General features: G+C 35.7%; 1 protein-coding gene across 5 annotated transcripts in view; it reads left to right on the forward strand.

The window, feature by feature from the left end:
• Nucleotides 1-14,115, forward strand: part of LOC115214260 — a 73,070-nt gene that overhangs the window by 13,349 nt on the left and 45,606 nt on the right. For 2 of the 5 annotated variants that reach the window (XM_036504879.1, XM_036504880.1), the window contains exons 2-5: nucleotides 2,809-5,160; nucleotides 7,986-8,046; nucleotides 9,715-9,804; nucleotides 13,325-13,441. In XM_036504879.1, coding sequence (XP_036360772.1) covers nucleotides 2,809-5,160; nucleotides 7,986-8,046; nucleotides 9,715-9,804; nucleotides 13,325-13,441 — 2,620 coding nt within the window. The remainder of the gene's footprint in view (nucleotides 1-2,808; nucleotides 5,161-7,985; nucleotides 8,047-9,714; nucleotides 9,805-13,324; nucleotides 13,442-14,115) is intronic. The other 3 variants (XM_036504881.1, XM_036504882.1, XM_036504883.1) reach the window with 3 other exon arrangements.

Genomic DNA, 14,115 nt, shown 5'->3' on the forward strand with positions numbered 1-14,115 from the left:
GTTGCTTAAGAAAAACCTTCCTTAGGGGAATGGGTATATCCTTAAGTGATGCGTTTATATCAAATAACTCCATATGTGGTAAGTATTTTATTAGCAGGTTATATGGAAACCTGATTGAAGTGTATATAAATGTATGTGTATTTTTTCAATGTTTACAAATAACACGGAAAACAAAAAAATAAATAGTTACCTAAGAAATTCATAGCATAGTTTTCCATGCTGGCATGTGTTGGGTGGTTTGACTGGAGACTGGCAAGCCAGGAGGCTGCACCAGGCTCCAATCTGATCTGGCAATGTTTCTACAGCTTGATGCCCTTCCTAACGCCACACCAAGTGTGGTGGGTGCTTTTTACGTGCCACTGGCACGGGAGCCAGTTTGAAACTAGTTTGCAGATGGCTGACCTCCCCTGTTTGAAGGTTATAATGGACACAGGTTCATGTGTCACATAGCTAGCTAGAGGTGATGGCCTCTTGGAGCTAATCAATGGCAGCATTCGTCCTACATTTCTGGACTGCCATATTAGCTTGGTTATAACTATTAATATCCAGTACTGCTGCTGTAGTCTCCTTTAGAGAGACTTAGAAATATTTCTATTGAATATTACTATTTTTTGGCAACTTTGTTTTTTATTCTAACACAGCTGGAATAGTTATTTTCTTATGCTAGCTATTCAAATGTTGAAGATGAAATCTGTTTTTGGCAGTTCATGAACCCCCAATGGTTATATGTCTGGTCAACAGTATGTTTCTGTTGTAATGTTCAAACTGATTGGTCAACTTGTACTTTAATCCTTTCATTACTGTATTTCTGACCAAAATAAACCCCTCATAAGTTTCAATTAAATTCTAAAATAACCATGAATTTAGACTAGTTTCATTAAACAGCTGTAACTGTTTTACTTATATCAACATATTAAAGTGATATTTGGAACACAATTGAAGAAAAGATCCTTAATCAATTCTATTGAATAACTTCTGTCTCAAAGCAACTTTAATTACAGGTAAACTGAGTAAAAGATAAAAATATTTAAATTTTGTTTAAACATCACCATAGAAGATGAATCATCAGCTAATACTCAATTGGGCATGCAACAAAATTTTAATATAGTCGAATTGTGCACATCACTAGATTATCAGTTGAATTTAATGCACAGAAGAACAGGTGAAGGTAAAATAAAATGGAATACTGGAATTTGCTTTTGAAGAAAAAAGCTAGAAAATTAAATACATCAACTAAATGAAATATACTCACACACATTCATGAATACACAATAACATATAATAAAGTCAAAACCTGTCACTCACCTTACCGGCAAATTAAAATTACAGGTAAAGAAAATGTAAAAACAAAGTAAATTTGAAAAATATTTATACAATTAAATCATATATATATATATATATATATATATATATATACACACACACACACACACACACACACAATATTTCTATCACGGAAACTTGTAAAATGTCCCACTCTACGTACTGCATCCTTGCAGATTGCACATTGGAAAGTTCTTTTGCGACCCCTGATTGTTTTACTTTATAGAAATCAGCTGAACTCAGAGGGATATCTCTCTGGCAGGTTTTCCTACTTGCAGTTATGTTTTTGGAAGAATAACCTGCTCGCTACTATGTTGCTACATCTGCTCAGAACTGCAGATGGTCGCACCACTTGCGGGCCACTTCTGGTTTGGTATATAATATAAATGCATTTACAATGCGCATGGTTACTATATACCAAACCAGGTATTGCCACCATTTATTACCCGGTCTACCAACCGGATAACTCCTAAATACTAGTTCAGTTTCACAAATCGTATTTGTGATACAATACTGGAAACGTACTGATTTCCAAAAGATTCCTGATTGCTTCAGTAATTTGTAATCCTGTGTAATTGTCTTATACCCATAATCATATGTACAGCAAAAAATGCCCGTATTTCTTCTATGCTTGTGCAAAATGACACGCTATCTTTTTTCCCAGTTTGTTTATATTATTTTGTGTAATGGTTTGCTTCTGCAGTGGTGGCTTCAAACAAGCATACTGGAAAAAATAAGGAAAAGTAGTCTTACGGTTTTGCTTCTTGAGAAAGACTATGGGTAGAGGTGCTCCATTCAGGTGTAAAATCGTCCTCGCTGTCACCATCGCCACTTCCAGTTTCTTTAGAATTGCTGCCTTCAGTTTCAGATACAAAAACATCCGATTCATTCTTGTACACCACATGCTTTTGTACTTCATTCTTTTTCTTGATATCTCCATATTTACTGTTGAAAAACTCTCAAATTCAGAATCACTGCTTGATAGCATAAAACTCCTATCATTTTCAAAGTTGAAAAATATCGATGCAGGGAAATTTTGGAAATTCACTGAGCTCAGAAGTCATGTCATATCAAGTCAAACAATGTTGGATACTATAACTCAGCTATTTACAAAGTGAAATCACGTGTTTTCACGAATGTACTGAGATTTGTGTTCAAATTCACATTTAAATAACAATGGGTACTCTTGGCCGACTATGGCTGGGTTAGTCGTTTGAACCAAAAAGTTTTACGGCTGGCTATAGCCAGATTGGTATCAGAAAGGTTAATTACACTTCCATACTGCCCTCTTGATTGTTTGCATCTGATTACATACTCCGTTGTCACTTATTTCCTTGTAGAACCTAGTTTTCAAATATTGTCTTTAATAAATATAATTATACCCTTTGTACTTGTGAATTTAGTTTAGAAACATTTTTTTACTTGATCATATAAATTAAGTAATTTCTCATACATTAATTATAATTTAATATTTTTACATTACAGAGTAAACGTCGGTGCAGTCAGAGGAAATCAAGATCACCAGAATTTACCAAATTAACCACTAAGAAGATAAATGTAAAATCTGAAGATCAAGAAGTTGTGTCAAAGACAAAATCACACAAAGATCCTGGTAAAATTTCAGAATCTGTTTCAGCAGAACTAGTTACTCCAAGAACCCTTCGTAAAAAAGCATGTTTAATGATGAAAGAGACATTTAATATGATAAAAACTGTTGAAAATAATAACACCAATAAATCTGAACATACATGTGAAGCGACTCCCTCAGAAGTGAAATGTAGAGAATTTGACAAGGATACATTAATTCAAAAGACAAGAGCCTCTAATTTGGCTAATATAGATAGTCTTCAAACTAAAGAAACACTATCAAAGAAGTTTACCCCAAGACGATTAACACGTCAGTCAGCTAGATTTGCTTCAGTAAGCACTTCCACAGTTTTTAAAAGTCCACTAAAGGTTCATATGCAAGAACCCATGGCTTTAATTGATGATGTGAAAAATGTTGATGCAGTTCTAAATTCTGAAGCTGCACAAACAGAGAATGATGTATCAACTGAAGTGAAATCTAAGCGAGAAACAAATATCCTTTGTCCAGAGGAAAAATTTCAAGATTCAGACATTACTAAAGTTGATAATCTTCAAAGTGATCAAACCACACCTGAAGAGAAAGATATCAAAAACCAGTCAACTCGAAAATCAGCTATAAAAGCTTCAGAAAATATAAGTAGCTTCCTAAGAAGTCCAGGGAAAATGGGTACTAAACGGCAATGTCTAAACAGTACTCAAGTAGTACAAAGTGATAGTAATGAGGCTGTACTAGAAAATAAAAGTCAGGTTGTTGAAATGGAACTAAAACAAGATACAGAGACTATCCCTTCAGTTCAAAAAGTTCAAGATTCTGGTGAAACTGATATTAATAAACTCCAAATTGAAGATGCTTCATCAAAAGAGTTTGGCACTCCAAGACGGTTAACTCGAAAATCAGTTATTAATGCTTCAGAAAATATTATCATCACTGCTAGTGTCCCTGTAATAAGCCCAAGAAAGACAAGAGCTACAATGAAGAGCTCAGTAAAGGCTCGTATTTCTGTGTCCTCAGATAAGGCTGGTGCTGCTTTGAAGAGTCCAGAGAAGGCTAGCATTCCCTTAAAGAGCCCAAGGAAGGCTAGTACTGACTTGAAGAGCCCGGGGAAAGCTAGTGCTCTAGTTAAAAACTCAGGAAAGAGTAGTGCTCTCTTGAGCCTAGAAGCTTGCAATCCTGTAGAGAGTCCACAAGAGGCTAATATACCTGTGGAGAGCCTGGAAGTGACCACTGCTCTTGTTGGGAGTCTGGAAGCGACCACTGTTCTTGCTGGGAGTTCGGAAGCAACTGGTGCTCCTGTGGAGAGTCTGGAAGCGACCGGTGCTCCTGTGCAGAGTCTGGAAGCGACCGGTGCTCCTGTGCAGAGTCTGGAAGCGACCGGTGCTCCTGTGCAGAGTCTGGAAGCGACCGGTGCTCCTGTGCAGAGTCTGGAAGCGACCGGTGCTCCTGTGCAGAGTCTGGAAGCGACCGGTGCTCCTGTGCAGAGTCTGGAAGCGACCGGTGCTCCTGTGCAGAGTCTGGAAGCGACCGGTGCTCCTGTGCAGAGTCTGGAAGCGACCGGTGCTCCTGTGCAGAGTCTGGAAGCGACCGGTGCTCCTGTGCAGAGTCTGGAAGCGACCGGTGCTCCTGTGCAGAGTCTGGAAGCGACCGGTGCTCCTGTGCAGAGTCTGGAAGCGACCGGTGCTCCTGTGCAGAGTCTGGAAGCGACCGGTGCTCCTGTGCAGAGTCTGGAAGCGACCGGTGCTCCTGTGCAGAGTCTGGAAGCGGCCGGTGCTCCTGTGCAGAGTCTGGAAGCGGCCGGTGCTCCTGTGGAGAGTCTGGAAGCGGCCGGTGCTCCTGTGGAGAGTCTGGAAGCGGCCGGTGCTCCTGTGGAGAGTCTGGAAGCGGCCGGTGCTCCTGTGGAGAGTCTGGAAGCTACCGGTGATCCTGTAGAGAGTCTGGAAACCACCTGTGATCCTGTGGAGAGTCTGGAAACGACCAGTGCTTTTGTAGAGAACTCAGCAAGGGCTAATACAAAATTGTCTAAAGTGATTGAATCTTTGAGTAATAAAAAATGTGTTTTAGTTTTAGATTCTGAAGAAATAAGAAATTCAAGTCTTGGGAAATCAACAGAAAATTCTAATCAGTTTGTTATGTCACAGTCAGCAGGAGAGGACAACACATCTGCTAAATCAATCAGTAAAACAGATATTAGTAAACTGGAGAATAGAGAAGATACTGGAAATAAAATGGACCAAGAAACTGCTCTTGAAACTGTGAGTAAACCAGATCTTACTTTTGAAATAACACAGACAAATAATTTAAGAAGTGTTGGGGCCGAAAACTAGTAAAAGCTTAGATGGAAATATTAGTTTAGTAAATAGCTTGCATGTATATTTACCTAATACTAACAAATATGAATCTTAACCAGGTCAGTCAAATTTCAATTGGCACTCCATTTAACAAAACTATCCACTCTCTCTGAGGCGAAAGAAACGTTAAGAATATCTCAAATAATATCAAAAATTGACACAAATAATAGAAAGTTAAAACTAAGTAAATTTTAAAAATATTTATACAATCTAATTATACATATATACAAACAATATTTACACTATATTTCTATCATGGAAAGTTGTAAAACATCCCACTCTACATACTGCAACCTTGCAGAATGCACATTGGAAGGACATTTCAACTGGCCGTCCACTGGGGGTTTTTCTTTGTTGATGTAGACATTCATGGCACTGCCTTTTGCAACCCCCGATTTTTTTCTAATTTATGTAGATTGGCTGAACTCAGAGGAATATCTCTCTGGCAGGTTTTGCTTTTCCTTCCTGCAGTTATTTTTTTTTAGGAATAACCTACTCTCAACTGCGTTGCTACATCTGCCCGGAACTGCAGATGGTCGCACCGCTTGCGAACCCCTCCTGATTTGGTATATAATATAAATGCATTTACAATGCTCATGTTTACTATATACCAAACCAGGTATCGCCACCATTTATTACCCGGTCTACCAACCGGATAATAACTCATCATCCGGTTCAGCTGATCCACACCGCCCATGTACCTGTTATAATCAAGGTTCACAAACGGAGTGCCATTTTCATCTATACATGGTTGTGCACTGGTAGATAGAAAATTTATCTGCCTCTTATCTCTGTTTGCGGTCGCTAGTAGATTTCCTTTCTGCAGTTGGATTATTTCACCTCTTTTTTTTAATTTTGCTTTTTTTATATCCCTTTTCTACTAGCAATTACTGTAGAATACGTCTACGTTGCCATAGCTTCTAAATCCACCGCAAGTTTGACCGAACTAAAAAATCAGTCAAAACATGGTTATGGTATGGAAGAGATAAATTCCAAACCACATTGTATCCTAGGCCGTGCTGACTAACATTATTTTCTCTTTTTCCAGTGTAGAAGCTAAATCCACAGCAGTACCCAGTATTTGCTTCACATATTTTCCAAACTTTGATCCCCCATTTTGTGGGCTTTCCTGGCATATATTGTCAGAAGCGTACCCTTCCTTTATACCCCACCATTCCCTCATCGACAGATAAATACCTTCCAGGGTTGTAAAATGTTTTATATGCATTTTGAACACCGTCATTGAGGGGTCTTATTTTAAATAAGGGATCAAAGTGTGGTTCTCCACGTACTGGAGTACTGTTAGTGTCTCTCACGTGTAAATATTGGTTTAGTTTTATAAATCTTATTCTGGTCATTATACTGGAAACATATTGATTGCCAAAAGGTTCCTGTTTGCTCCAGTAATTTGTAATTCTGGGTAACTGCCTTATACCCATATGGCAAAAAATGCCCACATTTTGTCTACGGTTGTTGGGTACCACAAGCTATCTTTTTTTCCAGCTTGTTTACATTCTGCGTAACGATTTGTTTCCGCAGCGATTGCTTCAAACAAGCATGCTGGAAAAAAATAAAAAGAAAAAGTATATTGGTTTCGCTTTCTGAGAAAGACTATGGGTAGACCCTGTCTCCTCAGAAAAATTGTTAATATACACTTTTTTTAACTTATTACTCCATTCTGGTGTAAAATAATCCTTGTTGTCTATGTCGCTGCTTTCAGTTTCTTCTGAATCACTTTTGGATACAGAAATATCCGATTCAAATTCATCCACCACGTGCTTTTCTACTTCATCCATTCTTCTCCTCGAAATCTCCATATCTTCAGTCGAAAAACCTTCAAATTCGGAGTCACTGCTTGATAGCATAAAACTCCTCTCCATTTTCAAAGTTGAAAAAAATTACTGTCGATAAAAATGTAGAAAAAAAATCTTCCAAAATTCACTGAGTTCAAATATCACGCCAAACAATGTCGGATACAATAACTCAACTGTTAGCAAAGTGAAATCACGTGTTTTAACGAATGTGCCAATGAGATTTGGGTTCAAATTTACATTTAAATAACAATATGTTCTCTCGGCCAGGTACAGCCAGGTTGGTTTTATGAACCAAAAAATTTTTGGGCCGGGTTAGTAACGAAAGGGTTAACAAATTCTGTCTGACATGGAATTTGTCTGGTATGAAAGAGTGGATATTAAATGATGATGAAACTATTTACGTTCAGAGGTGAAACATGTATGATTATGTGAGAGTGACAAAGAGCAAACTCTGAGACACTGTCTTCACAAAAGCTGCTTTATAGTTCTTTTATATATATACCTTATAATGTAGAAGCAAAATGGTCAAATTCACTTGGTATTGAATACTTATACATTTGAAATTAAATCTCTTATAGAAGTTTTTGTTTATTTTTCACTGTACAATTTTAAAACTATCTTTGCATATTTGGATGCTAGATCTTCTGGCAGTGTTTGCTTTAAAAGTTAAGTATTAATTTTAGAAAATGAAAAGATTTATGATCAGCTTAATAAGTAACTGGAATTAATTCCTTACTCCCCATTGTTAGTGATGGTAGTAGAGATATATGCATTAAATTTGGAAATCCTGTTTTCACCAGATTTTCAAACAAATAAATTAGTGCAGAAATATTAAAATTATCATTTTAATAAAAAAAAAACTACAATAACAATTATATAATTTCTGTTTTGTTTGTTTTTTTCATTTCTTAAAAAATAAAATTGAATTTGAAGCCTTTACAAACAGTGAGTTTTGGGAATGCGGAAGAATCTAAAGGTAAGAAATGCTTTACTTTAAGGATTAACCTTCAAATTAAATATCAAATATTGATTTTGTGTTGACAGCTACAAAAATACAAATTTTTCAAACATATTATCACACACACATATATATTAAATAGAAAATGGAGAAATATTGATCAACAACAATTGACTTACATCAATTATTATTTTTTAATTCAATACAAATAGACTGTATCCCATCTAACAGCTGCTTCTGCTTCAAATATTATATGGTATTGCTATTGATATTCTAAAAATAATATCATATTTGGCAATAAAACCGATCTGGAACATGGAGCTTCATCAGAGTGAAGAAAAATACATACATAAAAGAAAAGGAGAGACTAGAAGGGAAAAGAAAGGCTGAATATGTTTAAATCATACCATTTTGCTTATGTGTCACTTTGGGATGTTGAGTAAATGACAACTTTTTCCTCTCACACCGTCTCCGATGAAGGGATATTTTTAATTAATATCCTAGAAACAGCTGTAAGACCTTCTATCTATAAATGCTCTAGTTTAATGCAATCAGGCACTATAACTTTGAGTTGTGTTAAAAACCATACTGTCACGAGGAGGAAGTTTTTAAGCTTTTTAAGAAATGTTTCGTTCTTATAGTATAAAAATGCTGAAGAAATTGTTCTTTTCTAAATAAAAATTAATAATAAATTTTCACTTATATTTTGTAATTATCTGACCTACCCCCATCAAATTCTGTATTAAAATAATGCAAAAACATTCATCTAAATAAGTATATATTGATATGTATATGTACTGGTGGTGCTCCAGCAGAATCACAGCATTAGGGTTGACACATAAAAGAGTATGTAGGTATATATTCTTTTATTCATCTTTTTCTTTTACTTGTTTCAGTCATTTGACTGCGGCCATGCTGGGGCACTACCTTTTTGTAGAGCAAATCATCCCCAGGACTTATTCTTTGTAAGACTAGCACTTATTCTGTCGATTTCTTTTTGTCGAGCCGCTAAGTTACAGGGGACGTAAACACACCAGCATCACATGTCAAGCGATGTTGGTGGGACAAACACAGGCACACAAACACGCAGACACACACGCACACATATATATACATATATACGACGGGCTTCTTTCTGTTTCCGTCTATCAAATCCACTCACAAGGCTTTGGTCAGTCCGAGGCTATAGTAGAAGACACTTGCCCAAGTAAGCTACTTACCACACTTGCCAAGTAAGCTACTTACCACACAGCCACTCCAATATATTTATTTACGGTGATCTATATGGAAACATCATCATCATTTAATGTCCATTTTCCATGCTGGCATGGGTTGGACAATTTGACATGAGCTGGCTAGTTAGTAGACTGCACTAGGCTTCAGTGTCTGTTTTGAAATGATTTTAGGGCTGGATGCCCTTTCTGACACCAATCACCTTACTGAGTGCTTGAAAATTTCTTCTATGTTATGTTCTAAATATACTTATTTTAATAAATTTTTTATTTTCAAAATTTATTGAAATAAGGCCAATGTATTTGAGGAAAAATATGGCAACAAATGGATTTAAATTGCTTTTTGTTCTTTTTTATTTAGGTTTATTTGAAAACTCCTCTTTGTAATTGTTGACCAAGTTTGCATCAGTGTTTTTATTTTATCTAATATACAATTTTTATTCTTGTTGGCCAGGTGTTTCACCAAAGAATGGCCTTCAAGTAAAAGTACTAAAAACCAAGAAAAGAAGAAAGTCATTTACACCAGAAGTAGTGAAAAATGATAGTAAGTGTAACTAAATCATCTTCCATTAGATATTAATATCCTTGCCTTTAAGGCAGAAATGTTAGTACACCAGGCGAAATGCTTAGCAGTATTTTACCTGTTTTTATGTCCTGAGATCAAATTTCACCAAGGTTAACTTTGCTTTTCATCCTTTCAGGTTCGATAAATTAAGTACCAGTTCCATACAGGGGTCAATCTAATCGACTGGCCCCTTCTCCTAAAATTTCAGGCCTTGTACCTAGAGTAGAAAAGAATATCCTTGCCTTTGTCAGAATTTGAAATATATATTATTGCTTCTGTCTTCCAGTTGGCTCTTTGTAGTCTTGGAATTGGAAAAGAATCTGTGGCCATCAAGTTATCACTAGTCTATTGTTGAAGGATAGGGCTCCATGCTGTCACTAGACCTGCTAGAAATAGCACCATAATCTTCATCAAATTTCACATTATCTTTCTTTAGAATTAACATGTCAGATAATTATAGAATTAACACATGAGATAATTATATCTATGAAAAAAATGCTGGTGAAACACGTTTTGATATCGAAGTGGACATTAACTATTTCATTACTAACCTGCCTGAAAACTTTTTGGAGCTTGTGTTACTAAACTGCACAAGGCTTCCCAAAATGACATATTCATGTTTCAGCGTGAATTTCAGCACACATCTCATTAGTGAAAACACTTGATTTCATGATGTAAACAGTTGAGTTACACTGTCCAACATTATTTGCTGTGAAATTTGAGTTCAGAGAAATTTTGGAGGCATTTTCCTGTGTTTTCAATTCAATTTTCTGAAATATTTCACTATGGATGATAAATAGATACCAGTTTCATGTTGTCAAGCAGCAAATTTGAATTCAAAAGGTTTTTGACAGACAAAAATGTAGCAGAATGTAATGCAAACATAAAAATCATGTTTGTGATGACGAATCTCATATTTTTATTTCTGAAAATGAAATTATTCTGACAACAGTTCCAACAGGGTGATAAAAAAGAAACATAAATTTGTACCTGAATGTAGTAAGAATTTGAAAACGTTTTTTTAGTCATCTGTAGGAAGAGATTAGATGTAGCCAGTCTTTCCAAGGAAAGAAAACTGGTTTTCACTTTTACCTTCGATACAATTACTGTGGAAACAAGTTGTTATACAGAATGTAAAGAAAGTGGGGAAAAAGATAGTTTCTGGTCTTCTACATGCATGGAAAAGAAATCTGATCATTTTTAGGAATATTATGTGTATGTGTGTATGTTTATATCTTTTACTTGTTTCAGCCATTAGGCTGCAGCCATGCATATATATATATAAAATTTGGTTTATAAATATTGTTTTCAAATTTACCTCTTTGTTTTTATATATTTACCTTTAATATTAATTTATGTGTAAGGTGTGTTAAATTCTGATTTTTATTTTAAACTAGTAGGGATACCCGGCATTGCCCATGTCACATGGAATTGAAGAATTAGACTTTTCTTTTATATTTTCTCTAATGAACTGGAATACCTATGATTCGAATTTCATCAAAATTGGAGATTAAGAATTTTAATGAAGGTTCTTTCCTTCTTTACACACCCTAAGAAAAATTCTAATTATATCTAATTCTATTCCATACTTCTCATCTTTATGCCCAGATTCCAAAATCCAAATCTTATAAAACCTATTCAAACGTTTTTACTCCTGAAAAATGGAGCTCTAAAATGTGGGAGTTAAGGCCCCTATTAGGGGTGGGGTGTCTTAAAGTCAACCAGAGAAGTTGAATTGTTGGGAATCTTTTTTAACTTGTGTCTTATATCCATTGTACAAATTTGAAATCGGAAATATATGAATGTTCACTGAGTTTACAAAAGAGAGCAAAGCTAAAGGAAAGCAAATGACAAATGATCACAATAAGCAGTCTACCTACCCTAGTCGTTACCACTCACCAATGTAGGATTCCTCACAATATAGATTACCGGCACAGTTGTAAGATGCATTACAGATCTATAGCAATTGGAAGGGCGTGACCCAACTCAAATAAACATTAACAACTGACCTTTTTTTTTTCCTGACAGTTTCCATTGAAGTACACTTCAGTGCTTTCTTTTTCGTGTTTTAGTTTTTGGTGCTGAAGCATTAAGAACTTCTTATACTCTTCAATTTTCATCTGTTCCAAAGCATCTAAATGAGCTATGTCAAAGAGATCATCCATCATTTTTATAAAAAGTTCTCTTTTTCCTTGTCTGCAGTTCTAAACAAAACGAACGAGTGCTTACAAGCTATTACAAATAAATCTACAAAATATTTATGAAAAGAGCAGACGTTGTCTCACAAGCAGTTATGCAGGCAAAAGTGTTAGTAAATGGTTGGATTGACCTGAAAATTTGCACACTTATCTTAAAAGTGCTTTAAAATGGAGCCCCGAATAAAATCGAGTTATAATACTAGTTAACTTATATTTACAAATGTGGACAAGTCATATTAGTTCACTGTTTATCACTGACATATATTTCTTAATATTTTATTTCTCTACAGAGTGGTTGGCATTAAAAAGGGCATCCAGCCATAAAAAACAATGCTAAATCAGGTTGGAGCCTGGCGCAGCCTTCCAGTGTGCCAGCCCAATCAAACTGTCCAAACCATGCCAGCATGGATAATGGACGTTAAAAACAAGTGTTTGCCCTATACCTGCGCTCTGTCCCCACTTTGCAAGTTTCCTTCCCCATTATATTTATTGTCACTTATCCTTCTATTACCAAGAATAACTCTGAATAAGTTTTTAATTTAAGAGAAAATTATATGAGATAAAAAGTTTTTTTCTGAAAAAATGACTTTCTGGGCAAAAACTTCAAAATTTCACGGTCGATAAGGGTCACCTTGCTGTTGTTTGTTTCAGCTAAAATTTTGCATAGATTTTTTTTTTTTTCTTTGCTAAGGGTGGTGGGAGCTAAACTTTTAGAAAGTTTGACTTGCGAAAGTAGTCTTGATGGAAGGTTCTATTTCTGATATATGAGAAAATTTGGATGCCCTTGTCACTTACCTGTTTTTCAGTTCAAGGATCTTTTATTTCACTCAGTTTTGAAAGTACAAAACCAACAATTAGTTTGTTAACAGTAGAAATGGCAATAAACTTGTTTGTAGCTCATGAATTTCAGAGAATTTCAGTGACTTCTTTCAGTTTCTGACTATCAAATCTACAAATCCACTCAAGGTTTTAATCTTTCTGGGGCTTTTGTAGAAGGTATTTGCCCAAGATGTCATACAGTGGGACAGAATCCTTAATCATGTGGTTGAGAAGTGGACTTCTTAACGACACAATTATACCTGAAGATATGCAATAAATAACCTGATATCCAGTGAAAGGTGAAAGTTATTCGTTTTCCCCAGGGCATTGAAAACCAAGATTGTTAGGTCTCAACAACATTTGTCAATAATTAGGCACTAAATGAAAAGAAGAGAAAAATTATTCGCCTTCACCAAAACTATTTAAAAATAATATTAATGAAGTATAATGGTATTTTCTCACTGATACATTCTTTCATATAGAGACAGAATATCCTGCTCAAGACATGAACAAACCATCAAAAACAAAGAAAGAAGGAAAAGAAGATTCAAAAGAAAACAAAAGTTTGAAGAGGAAATTGATTGCTCAAGATGCTGATGGTATGTTTACATTGCAGTAACCGTCTACATAATGTTTACAATGAAAACTTGTAAGATCTACGTATTAGGTGAGGTGTCTAAAATTTCTGATATCTATTGTTACATAGTTGCCAACTTAGACAAATGACTGAAATATCTGGCACCTTACTGCGCCTGAGAAAACTCATGCATCACAACAGAATTGATGTCCTAAAACCACATCAGTAAATGCTTGAATGTGCAATGCTTGCCTCCATTCTCACTGGCTCGTCAAGCTCCCTACACATCTCATTCTCAAACACTTGTCACTTCATCTCTTACCTTCAATTTCTAGTTACCTCTATCCTGTCTAACCATCTCACATTATGAAATTTCTCTCTCTGTCTAATCCTTTATATCACTTCACCTATATTCACTACTCCACTGTACCTTGAGGTTATGTTCTAACATATCCACCACTATCTCTCTCTCTTTCTCTCCATCTCTAATTTTCTTTTTGTCCCCTTTTCCTTTCTTCTCCAACTGGGGTGTCTTTGTATCTCTTCTAAAAGACACCTATTTCTATTCCTCTATATTTTAACTTCTCATCCACTGCTACATAAATTGCCTCCCTCAATACTACTCCCTTAGTTAAGGAAACTTTGTTTTGCATGTCAGTTGGTGATCTCACCAGTGCTGGTGCTGCAAAAAAGCCC

This window comes from Octopus sinensis, linkage group LG7 (genome assembly GCF_006345805.1).
Source record: "Octopus sinensis linkage group LG7, ASM634580v1, whole genome shotgun sequence".
NCBI classification, from domain to species: Eukaryota; Metazoa; Mollusca; class Cephalopoda; order Octopoda; family Octopodidae; genus Octopus; species Octopus sinensis.